Here is a 25,544-nt window from a genome sequence, read left to right as displayed (position 1 = left end):
CGCCATTTTAGCCATAATCTTGGTAAACACCCGAGGAGCTGTAGATAGTCCAAAGTGTAGAGCCTAAAATTGGAAGTGTTGCTGTAGTATAGCAAACCAGATATATTGCTGAAGAGAGGGCGCTAAAGGTACATGTAGGCAAGCGTCCTGAATATCCAGAGATACCATAAAGTCCTCAGGCTCCATAACTAGGATAATAGAAGATAGGGTTTCCATTCTGAACCTGGGTATCCTGATGAACTTGTACAGGGATCTGAGGTTGAGGATAGGCCGATGAGACCAATTTGGCTTTTGAACCAGAAAGAGAGTAGAATAATAACCATTCCCTTGCTGTGATAGTGGGACTGGAAATATTACCCCTGCTTGCAGCAAGGACTGAATGGCTTCCTGGATGTGCAGGGCTCTGATTGGGACTGATAGAGGACCTTTGTAGAAAAATTGGTGGGATGGCTATCTTATAAATGAGTGTGTATACCTGTGGGAGATCTCTTACCCAAGCACCTGTTGTGGTTTGACACCAGCACTGAGTAAACTGAAGAAGTTGGCCTCCTACTCTGGGGTCCCCCAGGGGGAGGCCCGTCCCGTCAGGCTGAAGGCTTGTCCTCGGATTTTGAACCAGGACGTCTGGTGGTCCAGGTCTGCTTGGTCCTAGGCTAAGTGGCCCTAGTGGAAGCCGACTGCCTAGGAAAGGAATGGTACTAAGGTTTCCTTGGGGATGAAAGAACATAAAGGATGTTGTCCTAGGTTTTTCGGTAGCTGCTGAAGGTAGAAAGGCAGTCTTTGATGCTGCTAATGTTGATTCAATCTTGTCTAAGTCTTGACCAAACAAGATCTCTCCATTGTAAGGTAATGCTTCTAAGGCTTTCCACAGAATGTGGTGGGCAGACACCCCCCTGGCCGAAGCTTCAGAAGCTAGGAGACTGGCATCCAAGGACACTTCTGCAATATATAAAGCTGCATCTCTTATGTGAGCCAAATATCAAAAAAGAAAAGGCGCTTAACCACTTAAACCATGTATTATGGTGCAAATATATTTTTTGTAGGCAGCAGCTGTCAAAAAATTAGGTATAAGCTCAACCCTAAAAAGACAAATAATACAAAAACAGAAAAAACAAGTATTTTTAATCAGTGAAAAATATATATATCGAATGAAACAAATTAGTATAAAATCTAATCCAATATGCCAGCCGGTGTACCACAGACATATTAGAATTTAATGATGCATCATTAATGTATTTAGCAACATAACAATTAAATTTAGACTTCTACTTATAGTGAACCTAAAACCTGAGTGCTTAAAAAGCTTATCGTTTCCGGAATAGGAACCCTTATAGGTTCCTTATTTTGTAATTAGTAAGGATCCGATTTTACTGATATATAGCACATAAAAGTCAAGGTCAGCTGGGATTATAATTGAAACCAGCTTGTGAATGTCTTTAAAAAAAAACATTCATTTTAAACCAACAAGTAGTCCATAAAGCCTAATTGTAGTACAGTTAACTGTAGTTGGTATTTCAGATAATGAGACAGACTTCACTTTTTAGGCAAGTAAGACAAAAATATATTTTTGGCAGTTCATTTGGCAGAAATAGAGGTGTTATTACGGTTTGGTTAGTAGGAAGCCATGCAAAAATTTCCTAGCATATGTTAGCATCTTTAGTATACCTGCATAGTTGTATTGAAGGGGGAGCAGGTCATCCGGATTGAAAGATCCTCTATTAACTTTCCAACTTCAAATAAAAAACCTCCACTGCCTTTATGAGTATTCACAATTCAATGGTGCAATGATATACACTTCTGAGGAAGCCACTGACAAGCCACATAGGCAGAGAAATGCGTAAAGGACCCTACTCCATATATTACCAGCTGGTTTACACCACCTCGTATTGGCAAGGTGTATTGTGAATACTCACAAAGGCAGTGGAGGTTTTTTATTTGAAGTTGGAAAGTTAATAGAGGATCTTTCAATCCGGATGTCCCGCTATACTTTCAATACAACTATGTATGCATGCTAAAGAAGCGAACATATGCTAGGATATTTTTGCACGGCTTCCTACTAACCAAACCTTAATAACACCTCTATTTCTGACAAATGAACTGCCAAAAATATATTTTTGTCTTACTTGCCTAAAAAGTGAAGTCTGTCTCATTATCTGAAATACCAACTACAGTTAACTGTTCTACGAATAGGCTTGACAGATTACATGTTGGTTTAAATTGAATGATTATTTTAAAAGACATTCACAAGCTGGTTTCAATTATAATCCCAGCTGACCTTCATTTTTATGTGCTATATATTAGTAAAAACGGATCCTTACTAATTGCAAAATAAGGAACCTATAAGGGTTCCTATTCCGGAAACGATAAGCTTTTTAAGCACTCAGGTTTTAGGTTCACTATAAGTCTGAATTGTATTTGTTATTTTGCTAAATACATTAATGATGCATTATTAAATTCTAATATGTCTGTGGTACCCTGGCTGGTATATTGGATTAGATTTTATACTAATTTGTTTTAATCGTAATATATATTTTTCACTGATTAAAAATTCTTCTATATTAGCGCTGTCTTTTTTTCTTTTTCTGTATCTTATGTGAGCTACATAAGACATCTGATCCAGAGAGGCGTCTGAGGGAAAAGATTATTCAAGGGCGTCTGCTCAGCTGTCAATTGCTTTAGCCACACATGCAATAGCCATGGTCGGGTGAGCAATGGTGCCTGAAAGAGAGAACATATATTTAAGGCCAGTTTCAATTTTTCTACCATAGGGTCCTTTAGTGAGGAAACTGTATTGATCGGTAATGTAGCACTTTTAATCAAACATGTAACATTGGAATCCACTGCTGGGGGACTCTCCCATCTTGCACAATGAGCTACAGGAAAAGGATAACAAGAGGTCAGGCATTTTTTGGCGATGAAATCTCTTACCAGGCATCTGCCAAGCCTCTGCCATGTGCTCAACTAGTTGATCTGAGAGGGGAAACTCTGCTGAAGCCACTTTTTGTTGTTTAAATAGTGGGTGCTTTGATTTGGGGTGGGCTCATCATCTTCTATTTATAAGATAGATCTAACCACTTGCACCAAAGCAGGTATACTGTATTCATTTTAGACTGAATCTCTGCTTCTTCCCCCGAAGGGCACTCAGTATTAGAGATATCAGCATCTTCTGCCTCCTCAGATGACACCTCAGAATCTGAGAGTGGTGTAGACTGTGAAAATAACACAGGACGCTTAATAGTCTTACTGGGTAGGGGCTTTTCACCTTGTAACATATTCTAAAAGTCTGTAGAGGTAGCTGCCAGATTTTGTACTGAGTTAGAGAGTAAGTCTACCCATGGAGGGGGCATAGGAGGTACCTGTATTGCTTGTACCTGTTGTGGCAACCCCATAGGGGCAATTACAGCCAGGACTGCTAGGTTGTCTGCAATAGTTTTCTGCTGAACAGCCCACTGTTATAATGGTGACCCGACTCTGACGAAACTGAGGTGCCTCTGGCTTGGGGGCAGGGTATAGGGGGGAAGGACTGTTGCATCCTGGGAGCAAAGCTTTAACTGTTCAGTGCCCGGTCCTCAACCACCACCTACACCCCAAGGTCTCCCTGTGGAGCCTATGGACCCTTAAGAAGAAAAATAACGAAATAAATAAAGCTACACAAATTCAGGACAGTTGAATGTGCTGCACTCTAGGTCCTCTGGGAGTTGTAGTTCCTTGCAAGCTGCTTAGTAGTGGCTTCAACTGAGTAACACGTCCTTCGCGGAACTACAGTACCCATCGCATCCGAGACACTGAAAGTGACAACTAGCTCAGCGGCCCCGTCCTGTCCTCTGTCGCCACGCAGCTAGAGGAGAAAATCTCCGGACACCACCACCAGCTTCAGGTGGGTAACAGTGACTGAGCCGCCACCGCCAGTAGTGTGGGTGACCTGCTGCTGCTTCTATACGCAGCGCTGTGTGTAAAATGAGGAGGTTGGCATTGCTATGTAGTTACATTACACAAAGCAGAGCGGGCAGCGCTGGCACGGAGCAGAGGGGCACACATGGCAGTGCCCAGTGCTGGTATCTCCTATGTACCATATGAGGAGACAGGACATGCATAGGCTATATTAGCAGGTGTATATGACATATATATGAGGTGATATGACATGTATTGGATATATTAGGAGGTGTGGATGACAGGACATGTATATATTTGTAGGTGTATATATGACATACATATGTGAAGTGTTAGGACATGTACATGGTATATTATACATATATGGTATAGTGGAAGGTGAGGGGGACACATGAGGCTGTTGGACACCGCCATCTTCCAGGACCCGCTCTGACCGTAGTTTTGGTTTCAGTCTGTCTAACACCTTGAGATCAGTCTCCCCCTGAGCTTGGGCAGCGCTGCTGCTGGGATATCCGGGCATTTTTCCCTGCCCAGAGACATGATCCGGACTGGTCTTCTCATCTTTCTGACCCGGTGTGTCCTCGGACGCTGTCATCTTCCCGGACCTGCCCTGACCGTAGTTTACATTTACTTCCCACAGAGAGTTCTCAGTCACAGCTGGCTCACAGCACACACAGCCAGCCTGTGTTTCATGCTTGAGGGCTCAGTCAGCAGGAGGCTTCATCTCACAGCCTGTCTGAAACTATTATTTACATAGAACACCGTGTTTCCCCTCTCGGTTCCGCTGGCTGCTCTGTACTATGCTGCGTGGTCTCCAGAAAGTGTGGGAGGGTCCCCTGGCTGGTGTACTGTATGGTACACGAGGGGGTCCAGCTGTGTGAAATATCTGGTAGATGGCAACAGAAATGTGCACCAGGTAGGGAGTGCTTGCTGCCACTCACACACAGCCGGCTGGGAACATGCTCCCCGTGAACAGACAAAGGCAGCTCAGCATAGTGGCATCACTCCAGGACAGCGGCATTACACACAGAGGCAGCAGGAGTTTCGGTGTGAAGGATAGAAGTTGTAAGATGTGCAGCCGCATCTTCTTGCCAATGTCTTATTGCCCGCTTTCTGCCTTATTGCCCGCTGCTGCTGTGTCTCATCGGTGCAGCCCACCGCTCCCGAAGCCCTGGAGGTGTAGTTTCGGTCATTCCCCCCTGTCATCCACCCGGAGACATGATCTGGACCGGTCTCCACTTACTGACCCAGTGTGTCCTCCTGTGCAAGGGTGAGTCATCGTGACAGTGCTAGGGGGTGTGGCCGCTCTGCTGCTGGGCCTTGTACTGATATATATACTGTATATCTTGTAGCCTACACCAATACATACACTATATATTATTACATACACCATATACATCTAATATATATACTGTACACTTAATAAAAATGGGATGCGGGCTAGAAGGCAGCCATGTTTGTTTACCCAAGTGAACCCACTGTACACCCTCTGCAGGAGGCCACCTACTGAGCATGTGCAGCAAGCTGAACTTCCCTATCTTTAAAAAGGGGCATATTTTGACCAATTGTTAAAAAACTGTATCTCTAAATTACCTGAACCACAAAAGGCCCTACACTGTAACAAGAGCTACCTAACAAAACAAACCTCAGTTCTACCCCTCCATGCCAAATTTCAACTCAGTACATCCAATAGCTTTTGAGATGTAGCCCCTCAAACACCATGCCCCATCTCAGGAATTCCCTCTTGGAGAATTCAATTTATTCGATTCAGCCTTAATATAAGTGCACGAACATGAATAAAGTAGTGCTGTATCAAACTCCTCTGGCACTGTTCAAACCAGATGATTAAACTCATTAATGTGAGTGGTGCAAGGGTTTATTAAACTGACAGTTGGAACTGTAGATTTTTTTCCAAATCCTCATTTTCTATGTTTTTGCCCTTACATTTAGCATGCAGCACCAAGTGACAGTTCTACCCGACCATGCCAAAGTTCATCTGGGTACCTCCAATAGCTTTTGAGTTGTACCCATATATATATATATATATATATATATATATATATATACATACACAGTGTGTGTATGTATATACAGTCAGGTGCATAAATATTGGGACATTGACAGAATTTTCATATTTTGGCCTCTATTCACCACCACCATGGCTTTGAAATAAAACAAACATGATGTGCTTTAACTGCAGACTTTCAGATTTAATTTGAGGATAATTACATCCAAATCAGGTGAACGGTGTAGGAATTACAACGGTTTCTATATGTGCCTCCCACTTATTAAGGGGTCAAAAGTAATGGCACTATCAACTCAAAAGCTATTTCATGGACAGGTGTGAGCTATTCCCTTGTTATTTCATTATCAATTAAGCAGGTAAAAGTTCTGGAGTTGATTCTAGGTGTGACATTTGCATTTGGAATCAGTTGCTGTCGACTCTCAATATGAGATCCAAAGAGCTGTCACTATCAGTGAAGCAAGCCATCATTAGGCTGAAAAATCAAAACAAACCCATCAGAGAGATAGCAAAAACATTAGGTGTGGCCAAATCAACTGTTTGGAACATTCTTAAAAAGAAAGAACGCACCTGAGAGCTCAGCAACACCAAAAGACCTGGAAGACCACGGAAAACAACTGTGGTGGATGACAGAAGAATTATTTCCCTGGTGAAGAAAATCCCCTTCACAACAGTTGGCCAAATCAAGAACACTCTCCAGGAGGTAGGTGTATAAGTGTCAAAGTCAACAATCAAGAGAAGACTTCACAAGAGTGAATATAGAGGGTTCACCACAAGATGTAAACCATTGGTGAGCTACAAAAACAACAACATCTAAAAAAAGCCATTACAGTTCTGGAACAACATCCTATGGACAGATGAGACAAAGATCAACTTATACCAGAGTGATGGGAAGAGAAGAGTACGGAGAAGGAAAGGAACTGCTCATGATCCAAAACATACCACCTCATCAGTGAAGCATGGTGGTGGTAGTGTCATGTCGTGGGCATGTATGGCTGCCAATGGAACTGGCTTCCTTGTATTTATTGATGATGTGACTGCTGACAAAAGCAGCAGAATGAATTCTGAAGTGTTTTGGGCAATTTTATATGCTCATATTCAGTCAAATGCTTCAGAACTCATTGGACGGCGCTTCACAGTGCAGATGGACAATGACCCGAAGCATACTGCAAAAGCAACCAAAGAGTTTTTTAAGGCTAAAAGTGGAATGTTATGCAATGGCCAAGTCAATCCCCTGACCTGAATCCGATTGAGCATGCATTTCACTTGATGAAGACAAAACTGAAGGGAAAATGCCCCAAGAACAAGCAGGAACTCAAGACATTTGCAGCAGAGGCCTGGCAGAGCATCACCAGGGATGAAACCCAGCGTCTGGTGATGTCTATGCGTTCCAGACTTCAGGCTGTAATTGCCTGCAAAGGATTTGCAACAAAGTATTAAAAAGTGAAAGTTTGATTTAGGATTGTTTAGTTTGTCCCGTTACTTTTGGCCCCTTAAAAAGTGGGAAGCACATATAGAAACCATTGTAATTCCTACACCGTTCACCTGATTTGGATGTAATTACCCTCAAGTTAAATCTGAAAGTCTGCAGTTAAAGCACATCTTGTTTTTTTTCATTTCAAAGCCATTGTGGTGGTGAATAGAGACCAATATATGAAAATTCTGTCAATGTCCCAATATTTATGCACCTGACTGTATATATTTATCACGATGTGCAACACTGCAGGCTATAAATAACCACATGACATGGCTTAATAATGAAGAGTCAACGTTTCAATGCTTAAACAGCTGCATTTTCATCAGGACATGTACAAATACACAACTGTTCTTACCTTATATCTGTGTCTAACAGTGTTCCAATCGCAGCCATGCCTGGGCAGGACCACACACCCTGCCAACGGGGCGCAACTATGTGATGTCATCACGTAGGCGGTGCCGGTGATGAGTCATGGGTATACCCTCACCATGGTGACAAATGCTAAAAAACAATGCACGGATCAAAATACATAGCAAATGATCATGAATATCTTCCATAGTGTCAGTTACTAGATAGTATGCATTATAAATAACTATGGTTGCTATAATTATTGTTTCATAGATAAATCAGATCATATGTCCTTGCGTCCTTTCCTATATTGGGAAGACCAAAAGAACTTTCAAAGAGTGTAATGCCGCTTATAGAAGTGCTACTAGAGCAGCCATTAACTCAGGGAATATCGAACAACCTGTAGCCTGACATTTTGTCTGTGCCAGACATCCTCTGTCTGCCTTTAAATATAGAATGATTGACCATGTGCTCCCATCCGTCAGAGGTGGCAATAGATGAGAAAAATTGATACAATGTGAAGCCTGATGGATATTCCATCTGGGTACCTTGGCACCCCAGGGTTCAAATGAGCAGTTAGGTCTAGGTTCGTTTCTATGAAAGTATTAGCTTATTCATTAGGTTATGGCCTTCTCGTGGTTTTATATTTAGCTAACCATTATTATGTTTATCTAAGCTATAATAAACAATAATAGAGCACTTGTAAGTATGTGTAAAATACTATAAAACGAATGTGTAGCACAGTACCTGTAGAATAAAAAAGGTTAATGTATCAAGGATGTTTATAGCTGCTTTTGCCAATGTGGACAGTCTGTACAAATTTTCATGCAGGGTTACGATCTTTCCAACGAAACAACCACATGGTAGATGGCAGCATCAATAGCTTGTCTGGCTGTCCCTATCGCTGCCTACCTTCTATACTGTGCAGTGTTTGCCACCGGCTGGTTCTCTTCTCTTGTACGTCCGCTCCGTCTGCTTGCTGATGTGGTGCTATGACGATACTCCACGTGTACGGTGTCCTATGCTTCCAACGCGTTTCAGGCTATTTGCCCTTTGTCAGGGATAGCATTTGTAGTCCTGGGTCTCCTTTTTATTTAGAAAAAGTTTATTAATTAATTAAGAAATGGAAATCATTCTGATCTCCTTGTTAAAAAGCGGTAACCATGTGGTCTATGCCCTCATGGTTCTGCTGTAGTTAGTAGGTATTGCGCTTCTATCTGAGAAAACTTTGTCTTATTTGAGTATAGACGATATGTTAAAACACTGTAAAAGCTCTACTAGTGGTAATGTAAAATACTTTAAAATATTGAGAAAAAAAAAAGATTCATGACAAAAAAAAGGGAAGAATAGTTATGAAATATACACTTTTATTAGGTGGCTTCTTTTGCTCTATAAAAAAGCATTGAATTCCATAACTATGTTTAACCCTTTAGGTTGCAAGGTTTCCATGAAATAAATCCATTGTGTTTCTTTTTTCTTTAATGTTTGGGATGAATCACTCTCTCTCCAATTCTTAGTGATTTTTTGTATTCCTATAAAGTTTAGTTCTGTAGGGTGTTTATTATGGAAATCTAAAAAATGTTTGGACACAGTGTGGGTCTGTAGTCTCTTTTTAATATTAAAATGTGTTCTGCAGTTCTGGTTTTCATTTTTCTTTTTGTTTGCCCTATATATTGGTAACCGCATTTACATTCTAACATATATATGAGTCCTTCTGTTTCACATGTAATCCTGTCTTTGATCTTGTATTCTTTTTTGTTACATTTGATGGGAATGTTGTTGGTTGTGTTTTTCCCTTCTTTGTGGTTCTGCATACTAGACATATTAAACAGTAGAAACATCCTTTCTTCTCTGTTCTTTCATTATTAGACTTCTCAGTTTGGGTATAACTTTTAACAAGTTCTTGTTGTAAGTTTTTGCTTTTTTATATATAATAATACAAGGTCTATCTTGTATGAATGGTTTCAGTTGATTGTCCAGATATAGAATAAGCCAATGATTTTTGAGTATTGATTCAAACAGATAATGTTTGGTAACGATGTGTGATTAGAGTGGAATAATCTAGCTGCCTCACAGCCGATGACATGAGCTATACCTGTATATAGAGAATGCACATCACTTGTGCAGATAATGTAACTGTCTCTCCATTGGATGCTTTCTAGTTTTTGAATAATATGTAAAGTATCCTTTAAATAGCTTTTTTGATGCTATTCAAGGTCCTGTAGATATGAGTCTATGTATTTTGATAGATTGGAGGATCTAATCCCTGGTACAATCGGGCAAACTGGAGGATTCTTGGGGTCTTTATGAAGTTTAGGGAGTTGGTAAATCATGGGAATCTTGGGATATTCAATATAGAGGAATTTGTGTTCTTTTTCTGTCAAGATCCCCATTTCCAAACATTCGTCCAGGAGTTATTTTAACTCTTTTTGGTATCTTAAGGTGGGGTCTCCCTCTAATCACTCATACATTAGGCTGTCAGAAAGAAGATTCATAACTTCTGCTTCCTAGTCATCCTTATCCACGATGACTAATCCTCCCCCTTTATCCGCAGGATTCAGAACTAATGTTTTGTCATTTTTTAATTCTTGTAGTGTATATAAAAGCAGCTTATGAATCAGGGGTGAATACAATTGACAGATTCAATTAATACTTTGGTTCATATCTAAAATAAGTAATTTATTTACTAAAAAATATATAATAAAGTGACAAATGGTCATTCACATTCAATATTAAAAAACATATATATCACATAGTGTATACAGTTTAACGCATTCGAATCATACTCCTCTAACTGCAGCGTAGTGACCGGCACACCTAATTTCCAGCAAACAACAGTCTAGTTATTTTGATGTATATGGTATTATATACCGTTTATTTAAGAAGTATATAAACTTGTGGAAGAAGACATTAGGACAATCACAGGAAAGGAGAGAAAAAAACATATAACCTAACAAAAGAAGAACAACAGAGACTACAAGAATGAAAGAATGACAAAACATTAGTTCTGAAACCTACCTATCTATAAAGAGGGAGGATAAGTCATCATGGATAAGGATAAGGATCACCATGAAGCAGAAGTTATGAATCTTCTGACAGCCTAACGTATAAACGATTAGAAGGAGACCCCACCTTAAGATACATAAAAGAGTTAAAAGAACTCCTGGACAAAGGTTTGGAGATAGGGATCTTGACAGAAAAATAGCACAAATTCATCTATATTAAACAACCCAAGATTCCCACTTCATAAACACCACAAGAATCCTCCAGGTTGCCCGATTGGATCAGGGATTGGATCCTTATCCTCCAATCTATACAAAATACATAGACTCATATCTACAGGATCTTGTACAGCATCAAAAAAGCTATTTAAAGGATACTTTACATATTCTTCAAAAACTAGAAAGCATCCAATGGATAGAGAACATTCTCTGCACAAGTGAAGTCCATTCTCTATATACAGGTATAACTCATGACATCGGCTGCAAGGCAACAAGATTCTTCCTCTCCTGTCACACATATTTGCCAAATGCTCAAATAAATGTTATTATGTGCTGTATTGATTATATTCTATAATAGAACTATTTTTGGAATCAAGGGTTATTTTATAACCAAATCAAAGGGACTGTGATGGGTTCATCATTCGCACTTTGCTACGTGAACCTATTAGTAGCTAGGTGGGAGGAAGAAAAAATCTGTAATGACAACCCATACAAAAATAATGTAGTTTACTGGAAGCATTACATAAATGACCTCATCTTTGTATGGGATGGACCGGAATACAAATTGAAGAATTTCCTCAAATATCTGGGAGACAACACCTTTGGACTGGAATTTACCTCCAAGTCAAGTAAAGAAAAAGTGGTATATCTAGATCTAGAAATCTACATCCTGAATAACAAGATACATACAGTAAATCATATGAAAGAGGTTAGTGGAAACAACACGCTTTCACAAACCAGTAACCATCATAAGCATTGGCTACAGAACATCCCCAGTGCCCAATCCAGAAGATTAAAGAGGAATTGCACCCAGCAAGAAACCTTCTTACAACATAGCAAAGAAATGGAGACTAAGGGCCCGATTCAGACCCGCTCGCAAGCGCACAGCGCTCGCATGTGGGTCGGTGGTCCCCCACTGCGCATGCGCCGCCTCAGGGGCGGCTGTCGATGTTGATTCACAGCTCGCCCCGTTTTGTAGGCGGGGAGGGGGGGTGGCTGCACAAATTCAGGCGTTCCCTTAGGAACGCCTGCCATTTGTGGGTGGCCCTACTGACATCACTAGTGATGTCAGTAGTGGACTTCCTGCTCTATTAGAGCAGGGAGTCCATTCGGGCTTGCGAGAGCTGAGACCCTACCAAAGGGTCTACTCGCAAGCCTGATGGTCGCGATAATCGCAACGGGCTCCAGGCCGCTCGCAAAAGCTGTGGGTGGTAACCCACAGCTTAGCGAGCGCCCTGATGAAAAAAAAAAAAATACGCCCATCAGACCTGCGAGCTGCCTCCGGCAGCAAGCGGGTCTGAATCAGGCCCTTAAATTCATACAAAAAGGTTTTGATGAACAAAAATTGGAGAAAGAAATAGAGAAAATAGCTGCAATAAATAGAAAGGAAATTATACAATACAAACAAAGAACAAATCAAGAAGAATTCAACACAGCTTTTATAACACAATTTAATCGCCAACATTATCTGATTGAATCAAAACTCAAAAAGCATTGGCATATTCTATATCTGGACAATCAACTGAAACCATTCATACAAGTTAGACCTCGTATTAGATATAAAAAAGCAAAAACTTACAACAAGAACTTGTTAAAAGTTACACCCAAACCGAGAAGTCTAATAGTGAAATGAACAGAGAAAAAAGGATGTTTGTACTGTTTAATATGTCTAGTATGCAGAACCACAAAGAAGGCAACAACACAACCAACAACATTCCCATCAAATGTAACAAAAAAAGAATATAAGATCAAAAACAGGATTACATGTGAAACAGAAGAACTCATATATATGTTAGAATGTAAATGTGGTTACCAATATATGGGGCCAAATGTAATAGGTTGAGAGTTTAGAAAATGTGAGAGTTTAGCAGTAAACTCTCACATTGGTTGAGTTTTATCTTCAAAATGGGAAAACATCTGAATGAGATTTTAAATCGTGAGAGTTTTTTAAGTCTAAAAAAACATGCAAGTTCGCTCTGTTACTTTGTTTTTGGACTCTATTACATTAGCAAAGTTTAAAAAGTGTCAGAAACTCTCACTTTTCTAATCTCTCACCCTATTACATTTGGCCCATAGGATGAACAAAAAGAAAAATGAAAACCAGAACTGCAGAACACAGTTTTAACATTAAAAAGAGACTACAGACTCACACTGTGTCCAAACATTGTTTAGATTTCCATAATAAACGCCCTACAGAACTAAACTTTAGAAGAATACAAAAAATCACTAAGCATTGGTGTGGGGGTGATTTATCCCAAACATTAAAGAAAAAAGAAACAGAATGGATTTATTTCATGGAAACCTTGCAACCTAAAGGGTTAAACATCGATATGGACTTCAATGCTTTTTTATAGAGCAAAAGAAGCCACCTAATAGAACTGTATATTTCATAACTATTCTTCCCTTTTTTTTATCATGAATTTTTTTTTTATTTATTTTTTCTCAATTTTTTTAAATATTTTACACTACCACTAGTAGAGTTTTAACATATTGTCTATACTCAATTAAGACAAAGTTTTCTCAGATAGAAACGCAATACCTACTAACTACAGCAGAACTAAGAGGGCATGGACCACTGGGTTACCGCTTTTTAACAAGGAGATCAGAATGATTTCCGTTCCTTAATTAAATTTCCCCAAATAAAAAGGAGACCCAGGACTACAAATGCTATCCCTGACAAAGGGCAAATAGCCTGAAACGCGTTGGAATCATAGGACACGTGGAGTATCGTCATAGCACTACATCACCAAGCGGACGTACAAGAGAAGGGAACCAGATGGTGGCAAACACTGCACAGAATAGAAGATAGGCAGCGATAGGGACAGCCAGACCAGCTATTGATGCTGTCATCAACCATGTGGTTGTTTAGTTGGATAGATCGGAACCCTGCATGAAAATTTGTACAGACTGTCCACATTGGCAAAAGCAGCTATAAACATCCTTGATACATTAACCTTTTTTATTCCACAGGTAATGCGCTACGCATTCATTTATAGTTTTTTATTCATACAGATGTGTCCTGCTACATCTTCGCTGCCAAGCATGGTACGAGGCGTGCACCCACAAGCGGATACCCGCACTGTGTTCGCACCCGCGACACCATAGAATTGCATGGTGCGATCGCAGTGTGAACCATAGCGTACCCTAGAGTACGCTGCTGCAGGTAATCACATGGTGCAATGCGTGCGCACATTTGTAGCGCAATCGGTAAGGATGTAAGAGGACACATCTGTACTTACAAGCGCTCTATTTTTGTTTATTACTTATCTATTGTGAATGGAGCTGCTTTTATATATAACATTCATTAGCACAGTATTTTAAACAATATTTTTACCTAAGCTATACCCTCTTATGGTACATATTATTGTGTCTGTTAGTGCACATGCATAAAATCATGTAGTTACTGTAGATTCAATAATTTATCTATGAACCAAGTATTATAGCAACCATAGTTATTTATTATGCATGCTATCTAGCAACTGACACAATGTAAGATATTCATGACCGTTTGCTATGTATTTTGATCCGTGCATTGTTTTTTTAGCATTTGTCACCATGGTGATGGTATACAGATGACTCATCACCGCCGCCGCCGCCCTAGTGATGACATCACATAGTTGCGCCCCGTCGGCAGGGTGTGCGGTTCCGCCCAGGCATGGCTGCGATTGGAACACTGGGTGTTAGACACAGATCTACTGTAAGGTAAGAACAGTTGTGTATTTGTACATGTCCTGATGAAAATGCTGCTGTTTAGGCATTGAAACGTTGACTCTTCATTAATAAGCCATGTCATGTGGTTATTTATAGCCTGGAGTGCCGCATGTTGTGATAAGTATGCTTTGAAAGTGTGTGGGGGCAACCAGCTGAGGATCTCATTTTTAGAGGAGTGCTGGACTATCCTTGCTTTTTACATGTTGTGCAACCTGACAGGCTATCTGGATGCATTTTAGTCATGGCACCCCATTGTTTGATGTTTGTCTATTTTCATTCAGTGACAAATTGCTGCTACGTTGATTATAAATAACTTAGCACTTTATTCATATGCTGCTGAATTGCATGGTTTGCACGGACAATGGGCCTGATTCAGGGGCGGGGGGAATAGGTTCAGGCATCAGGGAGGGAGGGTTAGGGTAGCGAGAGACGGAGGGTTAGGACTACCTACCTACTGACAGGTGTCGTTATCTTAACCCTGTCGGGATGCCGGGTCGGGATTCTAACTGCCGGGATCTGGAGAGCCAGCATCCCATACTCATCCTGTTTGAGCACTCTGACGTAAATGTACTGAATTGCATTGAAACATTGTTGTTTTTTTCAATCATTGCCCGTATCTTTCTTTTTCTTTTTTTATTCTACGATTGCCACCTGCCTAAGGACCGTATGTACAACCTCTCACCATATGGGAGCTAATGGATGGCACCGCAATATTTAAGTTGAAAGGAGATATATATATATATATATATATATGACACATAACTAAAAGGAGACAAATAGATTCTATTCACAGTTGCACAGTGATTTTATATACTACATCATATTTGATAACATTTATTTTGCATGTCTCTCCCATTACCTCTCTGCTCCTCTCTCACAGGAAGGACACATCTCTTATACAGTACCTGCACTAACAATCAGCACAATTCCCAGGACTGTCCCACAGATGATTCCAGTTTCTATAGCACTGAGCTCAGCAGAGGATCCACAGACACCTGTACAGTAAATGGATGAGTAAGTTCTTATAATATTGTCACAGACCAAGTAATATATAAAATAAAGTGAACAGGAAGAAAATACAATTAACGTAAGATAGTTTTTATTCTGCCCCCCAATATACTGCCAACCATGCCATACGTCTTATTTGTCTCTGTATATTCCTGAATATTGCTATATTTGACATGAACTAAAGTAGAAGTGCGACAATGATCAATGTCACTGCTCTTCCCTCGAATCAAAAAGTAAGTACAGTATATAGCCAAAAATTTAATCCTAGAGGTTAGTACACAACTTCCATTGACAGTTTCAGTATTATGTTTTTAATGAAATACCAAGGAATAATAATGTTTTGATGATGAAGGCTTTTTATGAGCCGGATGGACCTTAAACCCTTAGTTCAGGGAAGATTGGGGTTACTTAGTGCAGGACGCTATGGGGATAATTATTGTTGTGATTGTCCCAGCCAAAGAGTTTCACTGGGGCGTGTTTAGGGCTGGGGATTTCTCTTCCTACTGTAGTCATTGGCTGAGTTTCTCTTCCTTTTTTTTTTGTTGTTTGTCAGCCTTTGTTATTGGATGGGACAGAATTGCAGTCTGGTGTCCATTTTGCTGCAGTATAGTCTATGTAGGTGCGCTCTCAGTTCAATACACTGAGTAGGCTGATTTACTCTACCAGGGTGATCAGCAGTAGCTGCCTAGTTGGGCATTAAGTGTATTGGCATGGGATTTGGAAGCCTTGTCATTTACACTGCGAAGGGCAATTGGTCTGCAAGTTGTTGTTGATGTTTCTTGGCATAAGACGATTGGTCATTGATTAACTGGCCGTTCTTTATTTCACCACCATATATAAGTTGTGAACTGCATTAAAGTACAATCTGTCATCTGCCACTATAAAGGCACTATCAACAAGTGTATATACAGTAATGATTACAGAACCATAACTAGAACTTTTGGTGCCCTGTGCCAAAAAGAGCACTGGCGCCCCCTCCTAATATTTTCAAACAAGGACATAAAATGTGCCCCCAGAAAAGGGGCATGGCTTCATGGAGAACAATCATTGCAAATCTAATTTCTCCTGTATGATGATGAAGAGGCACTGAATCCTGCTGTACCACTATTATCCGAGTGTCACTGCCAAATGTGAGACAGTGTGAATTCAATGGCTGCATTGATGATACAAAATATAGCTCACCAGCTCTAGATGCAGGTGCAGCTTCACCAGCGCTCACCTACAACAGGATTGGCACATCAGGACAGCTGGACACATGCCTGGAGCCAGCAGTGTAGATCACTGACTAAAGGTGTAGAAAGATTGATACTTGTAGAGTATATGCAGCAGATATTAATGGCAGGGAGACCAGTCTATGAACCCTGCGCAGTAGCGCACGCTAGTGGCGTTCTAAGGGCCTGATTCAGACCCGGTCGCTATTTGCGCCTGCTCGCTGGCTAAAATGGGGCAGATATTTAAATCATGCACTCGCACTGCGTCGCGTAAAGCCGTCCAGTAAGTATTAGTGAGCGGTAGCACTATGCGCTCGTACCTGTATAAAGACGCCCCTTTGCCACTCGCAACACACGTCATCTCCGGCAGTTGTAGGATTAACTGGGAACATCGAGAGCCATCGGAGCTGCTCGCAGTGCTTGTGGTAGCCTTTTCCCACCACAACATTGCGAGCAGTTCAGGCTAAAATACAACCCAGTCACATGTGTAATGACGCTACTTTGCTAATTATGCACACCTACTAAACTCCGTTCTGATGGTCGGGCATACCTGCATTTGCACATCCACACCCCCATTCACAAGCACCTTCCCCTGTTACCACCCATAAACGGCACAATCTGTTACTCAAAATAGCGGCCCGGCTACGGGTGAGCACTTTCCCATCGCACCGACTGGTTCGCGCACATGCATTGCGAATTATACGCATGCGCAGATTGCAAAAAATAGCTCAATGCGAGCGAGCACAGCATAGCGTCCGGGTCTGAATCAGGCCCTAAGTACCCAGGAACCCATCCCCGATGGGCTGAGTTCTGTTATTTAAATGGAGACAATTCTGTTTGCACTGTTATGCAGGAGAAATGTGCCAGTCAGAGGGGGGCTTCCAAGCAAGATTGTGGGTAATGATAGCAGCCAATAGTTGATGTGGGTGCAGTGAGAAGAGATATAAATGTACAGTAGTAAAAAGGTGCACAGTCTTAGAGGCTTCAGCAGAGATGACAGATTGGAAGTATATTTGTTTCACAGTGTGAATTAGCAAAATGTGCAGTAAATTCAGAGAGCATTGAATAAAAACTAATATACAAAATAATTTTTAAAAGAAGGGAAATTGTGTGACACAAAAAGTAACAAAACTGTGTGATTGAGACAGTGGAGATGGAGGTATTTAGGACAAGAATATGACAGCGAGGTAACTTCTGTACATACTTACCTACAGTACTTTTCACTTTGATGCTCTGAGATATTTGGAGAGGGGGAGGTCAGGTGGGAAGGACGGAGGCGTCATCATTTCCCTCCCTGCCCCTGTGACATAATAATCTGATCTGCAGCTTTATGACATGAGGGTAGGGACATGAGGATGTGATTCACAGCAAGTTGCATCAGCAGACTCCCATCCAGCCTACTTCACTGAGACAGTGGTTGGGATGTGGGACAGTTGTCTACTTTCCCAGGGGCCCAGTAGATCGCCCCCAAATTTGTGAATCTCGCAGAAATTCCAGGAGAATAGGTGATGGTAATGCCAGTATTCCCCCATCTATGCCATTATCATCTGTCTTCATGCAGAAGGCCATGTCACCCACTGTTTTTCCATCTGCAGCCACAGCTATCGCTGTTCTGTGGGTCTGCACAGTAAGAGTCCAGAAACTCCCAATTCAATTTCGGTCTGTGTGTGTATGCATAGTATGGTGTATGCGCAGTCTGCTAATATCTGCAAGATCCGTCTGATTCAGAATCAGGCCCATTATGCGCAGGAAGAACAATAGATAAAGGTAATACCAGGACACAGGGGCAGAAGTGCTACTACAGGTCTCCCTGCATCTGTCTCAAACTGTGATTGGCCTTCACCTGAGAGACCAGTCTGGCAGTTATTCAGAATGATTGAGCGTCACTCTGATTCCCTCCCTGACTAGGCTGCAACAGTGTTGCCTGAACATATTTATAAACATACAGGATTTCCCACTGCACTGTACACTGTACATTAAACAGTGTCAGCTGTTGTGCTAGGAATATCTGGTCTTGGGTCGGAAAAATCCATTAAAAACTTACCTGTTGTAACATTCACATACACAGAGGCAGTAGCAGTATGCAGTGTTGCTGGGTTTGTCACCACACAGGTATAATCCCCCTGGTTCTCCAACGAAGCACTAGGAATTAGGAGTGTTGTTTGTTTTATATGTAAATCTCTGTCCTTGAATCTCCATCGGTAGTTGGGTGGTGGGACAGAATCAGCAGAACATGATAATGAGATCTCCGAACCAACGTTCACATGTAATTTGCCTGTAATTTGCACCTTCTCTGGGCCATCTGCAATAACAAAAATACCCAATGTCATAATAGCAGGACAGAGAAGAAGCCACACGATCTGATGTCAGGACCAGCAGCATGATCAGCAGGGGCACACACAGATATAAGCAGCACATTAACATTTTTATGCATATTACAGTAACTTTTACATCAGTCTACCCAGGCTGGATGGATATATAGGGGTCCAACAAATACACATCTTATATCTGGGAGGGTTCATCCATACATAGCATAAGTTTGGATTTTGGAGAGAAATATTTTGGCCAGTGTTGATGTTGAGTCAGAAATGGATTTTCCCCTTACACTGGATTATAACATGCCCCAGAACTGTCTGCTAGGTATATGCAGTAGTACAAGTAAGCTAGTATGGGCTTGTATGGCGTATTAGTAGCCGGTATGCCCTACCGCCCCAACCACCTTACTGCCGCCATTAGCTGTATGATTCTGCCATCAAGCAGGTCACAGGGCTCAGTGGTGAGTTACCTGGAGAGATAGACCCTGGCCTGTGAGTGACCGACAATAGCCCAACAGCTCCAAGAGCACTGGTTTTGCCATGGAGAGGGGGGGAGGGCACATGGACAAGCCCCAGTGCTGCATGATCATGCCCCTCATGATGCATGCTCATGTCCATTTTACATGGCCTTCAGCACATGCACAGAATACCATAATGAAATGTGTTTTACTTGTACCACTGGGTATATGTTTGCTGTGAATCACACTTGCCATATTAGTGTGGCTCTATGTATGTCACAGTGTTCAACTCTTTAGTCTGTCCCCATAATACAGAAAAAAAGTACCTGTTGGGATGTTTGCAGATCTTGTCAGACAGCTATTTGTGGCATTATGAAGCAAGGACAGAAAGATAATGACACGGATCACAGCAAAATGCTTCATCACACATTGAGCTTCATTCTGATTGTCTCCCTGACTAGATTGCAACAGTGTTTTACAGTATAAACATAGAGGATTCCAACTGCACTTTACGTTACAAAGTGTCAGCTCTGGCTGTTATTGGGTTAGAAGAATTCCTTATAAACTTACTTGTTGTAACAGTCACATACACAGAGGCAGTAACAGTATGCAGTGTCACCGGGTTTGTCACCACACAGGTATAATTTCCCTGGTCCTCCGACGAAGCACTAGGAATTAGGAGTGATTTTTGTTTTATATATAAAGCTCTGTCCTTGTATCTCCATCGGTAGTTGGGTGTTGGGACAGAATCAGCAGAACATGATAATGAGATGTCCGAATCAAAGTTCACATACAATTTGCCTGTAATTTGCACTTTCTCTGGACCATCTGCAAAAACAGAAATGCTTAATATGAAACTAGAAGGACAAAGAAGCCATAAGTTCTCATGTCAGGACCAGCAGCATGATCAGCAGGGACACATACAGATATAGGCAACTCATGAATATTACAGTTACATTTACATCAATCTCTCCAGGGTGCATGGATAGATGGTGCTCCACAAATACACGTTTTATATCAAGTAGTGTACATACAGTACAGTACATTACAGTACAGTACATTGATTTTGGAGAGAAATCTTTTGGTCAGTGCTGATGTTGAGACACAAATGGATTTTCCCCTTGCACTGGATTATAACATCCCCCAAAACTGTCTGCTAGGTACAGTATATGCAGTAGTGCAAGTAAGCTAGTATGGGCTGGTATGGCATACCAATAAGAAATTAGTAGCCGGTATATCATACTGCTTATCCACCTTACTGCCGCCATTAGCTGTATGTCTCTGCCGCAAAGCAGGCCACAGAGCTCGGAGGTGAGTTACCTGGAGGAAATTGGTATGAAATACCGCCGGCCACATGGTTAGCGGTTCGATTCCCGGCAGCGCCTGGCCGACAGATGCAGAGTTCCCGGCAGCGAAAGCCCGACAGCACTGGAAATCCCGATCGACCTAAGGTAAGTATCTACTAACCTAACCCCCTAACCCTAACCCTCCTTAGGGGTGCCTAACCCTAACCTCCCCCCCAAGTGCCTAACCCTAATCCCCCCTCTAAGTGCCTAACCCCCCCTCCCCGCTGCCTAAACCTAAGTCCCCCGGGGGGGTGCCTAACCCTAAGTCCCCCCCGGGGATGTCTAACCCTAACCCTCACTCCCCCTAGCCTAACCCTAATCCTCCTGGGGGGGTGCCCTAAACCTAACCCTTCCCCCCCGCGGCTGTCCACTCACTGTGCCCGGCATCCCTTCGATCAGGATGCCGGGCGCCTGTCTCCCGGCGTCGGGGAAATGTCACCCGTCTACATCTAGACACCCGGCATTTCATCCCTCGCCGGGATATGACAGTCGGGAAGCCGGCTGCCTGTATTAAGGCAACCGGCTTCCCGATTGTATACCACCTGGAGAGATGGACCCTGGCTTGTGAGTGACCAAGAGCAGCCTAACAGCTCTAGGAGCACTGGTTGAGCTGAGGAGAGGGTGGGTACATGGACACACCCCTCCCCCCCGTGCTGCATGGTCATGCACATTTTACATTACCATTGGTGCACACATAGAGTACCTAAAAGAAGTGTTTTACTTGTCCCAATGGGTATATGTTTGCTGTGAATCACACTTGCCATATTTGTGTGGCTATATAGTGTATGTCTACAGTGTTAAACATATTAGTCCGTCCCTATAATATAGAAATAAACCACCTGTAGGACTTATTGCAGAGCTTGTCGGACAGTGATTGCGGCAATATGAGGCAAAGGACAACAAATTAATGACAGTTCACAGCAAAATGCTGCATCACACTCTCACCCAGTCTATTTCACTAAAGAAGTGATGGGGCTGTGGGAGGGGTGCCTAACTTCCGGGCACCCAGTAGAATTTCCACATATTTGTGCATTGTGTGCTGCTAATGATGTCTTTAGACTTCATTAATTAATGACTCATCACAGCTTAGCTGTGCAATGATTCATTCATATAACTCTCCGGTAAGCACTACAGCAGCTTTAGCTGTCCTGTGTTTACAGGTGATTAATTAGCAATAAACTCTGCCTGCGGCCGGGCCCTTCAGCTGTCCAGGCCCGGTACAGGAGTACTGGCAGTCCCCCCTGATGGCGGCCCTGCCAGCACAGCATAGATCACAGCACCCATCACCCCTCTGCCAGCACAGTTTCATTCACCAGGCACAGCAGCCTTCACTCCTCTCCCAGCAATGCACAGATCACGGCACTCATCACCCAACATAGTACACCACCCATCACCCCTCTCTCAGCCCAGCACCCCTCTCCCAGCACAGCACAGATCACAGTACCCATCACCCCGGCCTTCACCCAGCACAGCACGGTGTCAGCACCCCTCACCTGACCCACCACGCCTATCACAGCACAGCTCCCACCCCCCCACCCAGCACAATACCCCAGCCCTTACCCAGCACAGCACATGAGGTGTGATTCACTACTCCAAGTTCTGTAAAGGCCCATGGGAGGAGCTGTTGCGGGTGCAGCTGAACGAGCCTATGCGCAGAATCATATTCTGATTGTTGTAGCGGCCACCATCCTGGTGTGTGCCAGCCTAGAGCAGGCCCGGCGCTGACAACTAGCCAGTGTCCAGGTACCCCACCCCCGCAAACCGCCGCCGGCTGTTTCTTTGCTGGCTGCTCACTTTTTGCTGCTGCCAGGCTCGACTGGAGCTGTCAGCTGAGCTCGGATTGTGGACACTACATTGTGGCAGTAGCAGCTGTCAGGAACTCTGCCCAGCCAGCAGCATGTGCCCTGGCCATGCCTGCCCCAAACCTACGTCAGCCCTAGGTGGGCTTGGATACCCCTAGACTTTCCAAATGCCCTTAGCATTTGCTTAGTTTGTCCATGCCTAGAGCAGGCTCTGAGAGACAAAGTGGACGGAGATAAAATAACAACCACTCAGCTCCTAGCTGTCACTTTGGAAGCTGATTGGTTGGTACTTTATCTCCATCCACTTTATCTCTCTCCAAGGCTTAGTACATAGACCCCATTACACAGAGTTTACTTCCATTAATACATACTATCCTATTTGCAAAATGGATTATAAATGGAACAATACATTATGTAGTCATGTTACTCATAAACAGGCAGTAATATCACAAGTACTCACAGGATACGGTTACTGTGTAGGGATCGCTGATACTCTTACTGACAAGGTTCTCAGCCCCACATCTGTACTCTCCTGAGTCTGCCCGTTTAACACTGGAGAAAGTGACCGTCCTGTTATCTGCTGATAAGCTGGTTCCAGACGGGAGGCCGGCACTGTTCCTGCTCCATGTTATCCTCTCAGCATCACTGGCGTCACATGTCAGGGTGATTGTGTCACTTTCCTTGGGCTGGGAGGTAGACGCTGTGACCTTAGGCTTCCTGACCCGCTCTGTGGATGGGGGAACATAGGGACAGTTAGGAGATCACTTACAAACATCACCAGTCATGTTACTAAATAAAGTAATACAGAAATAAAATTTATATAATAATAACTCATAATTACATTTTGCTCCTTGATATGAATGATTACATTCCCATCATGTTAAAACAGACCATTTAAGTTACTAAAGAATCCATAGTGGGGAAACAATCCTATGTGAGGACAAGTAGCATATTTGCCACCAGGAAACCATTGGGAAATTGATGACTTCTTTCTAATGTCCCATGTACAGTGGCAGTCAGGATAGCTTTGCAGGGGCTGGTAGTAAGAAGCCTATTACAGATGTGACTTGGACAATGAAATAAGTCACAACTTTCTGGCACTTTTGCAGCTATTCGCAGCCTATCACATAAAGCGATTTGCAAATTACTGGAAAATAAGAGTTGTCCTTTGCAGTATGAGGACTCACAGGTGTATGACCTGGCAGTCCTTCTGTGCATGTGCGAGCTGCGGGGGTCAATAGGAGGGATCCTACTGGGTCCCGCTTGGGTAACGCTGCATAAAGAAGCCCATAGGCAGCTATTTGCAACCTATCTCATCATAACACAGCAATTTGCAAATCACTGGAAAATCGCCAGAAATCCATGAGTTCTACAAAATCAGAGGTTATTATATACCCCAGCCTAAACCTGGCCAATGGCATTCTGCATATATTTTACTAAGTGCCTACTGCACATGGGAAATTCTATGGTTTAAGCCAGAAACTAAATGGTCATTCTAGCTGCAATAAAACAGAGTCAGAGAGCAGCTAACAAACAGTGTCATCACGAGTGGGGTGCGGGTCGTACCTGGGTGTCACTTGGCAAGGGGTGACACCAAAGTGCCAACTCCTCTATGACAGGAGCCTAATGCTGCACTGTAGCTTCACCGTGTGCACTACTATCTTCTCCGGGGGTTGCGGTTATATTACCACCGCCCGGAATGCCAGCGGAAGGCCGACCCAGGACTAAAGATAGGCGTCAAAATGCTGACGCCTATCTTTAGCCCCATGCCGAAATCCCGATGCCTGGCATCCCAAACAAGGTGGGCAGGGGAAATGCAATAACCATGGGGGAAGGGTTAGGTTTAGACACCCCCAGGGGGACTTAGGGTTAGGCAACACCTGGGGAGGGTTAATGTTAGGCTAGGGGAAGGGGGTTTAGGGTTATGCAGCCACAGGGTCGAGGTTAGGGTTAGGTAACCCCCCAGGAGGGTTAGGTTTAGGGTGCAGGAAGGGGGACTTAGGGTTAGGCACTACCCCGGGAGTTTTAGGGTTAAGGTTAGGGGGGGACAGGGTTGGGTTAGTATATTTACCAGTCACTATCAGGATCTTCCGGCGTCTGTATGAGAACCTGCGGCTATTCAGCCGTTGGTATTTCATACCGATTCCCTCTCCGGAGCCCGCACCAGATGTTTCCAAGGTGAGTGACGCTACTGCTAATAAGTAACATGACAGTTAGGGATGACATCTATTGGGAAATGATTTGGGATTTATAAAGGTATTTCAACTGTTTGTTATTGGTCAGACTTTTGAAATAATTTCTGCTTGAAAGACTGCACCAGTTTTTTATCTGTCCCCGCAGCTATCAGTAGATACAGCACCATGTGTTTCCTGTAATCTTGCGGTTTCCATCATAGGTTACAATGTAGCGGTTCCCACCATAGACTTCAATGGCAGTTTCCCACCATTGAAGTCTATGGGGGAAAGTTTGACTGGCAGGCTGACCACTCAGAGCCAATCAGCAGGCAGCTCTTACGTAGCTACTCAATGATTGGCTAGCGGTTCCTGTAATGACAGGAGTCACGTGGGTCCCGGTCATTCGCATGTAAACACATACACTTCTGTCCGACCTAATTTTGTGTGTCCATTTTTGTTTTTAACTCCTTCAAAGCCTACTTGGACCAAAGAGGACATGATCTATACTAGGAATAGGTGAGTATATATATATTTTTTACAGGTATTATGGATGTTACTG

General features: G+C 42.7%; 1 protein-coding gene across 1 annotated transcript in view; it reads right to left on the bottom strand.

The window, feature by feature from the left end:
• Positions 1-25,544, bottom strand: part of LOC148535438 (cell adhesion molecule CEACAM16-like) — a 140,281-nt gene that overhangs the window by 98,002 nt on the left and 16,735 nt on the right. Inside the window, exon 3 of the mRNA XM_088462607.1 lies at positions 23,272-23,538. Coding sequence (XP_088318733.1) covers positions 23,272-23,538 — 267 coding nt within the window. The remainder of the gene's footprint in view (positions 1-23,271; positions 23,539-25,544) is intronic.

The sequence above is a fragment of the Taudactylus pleione genome, unplaced genomic scaffold, assembly GCF_031769625.1.
Source record: "Taudactylus pleione unplaced genomic scaffold, aTauple2 ptg000051l, whole genome shotgun sequence".
Taxonomy (NCBI): domain Eukaryota; kingdom Metazoa; phylum Chordata; class Amphibia; order Anura; family Myobatrachidae; genus Taudactylus; species Taudactylus pleione.
This window is presented reverse-complemented; position numbering and strand designations above follow the sequence as displayed.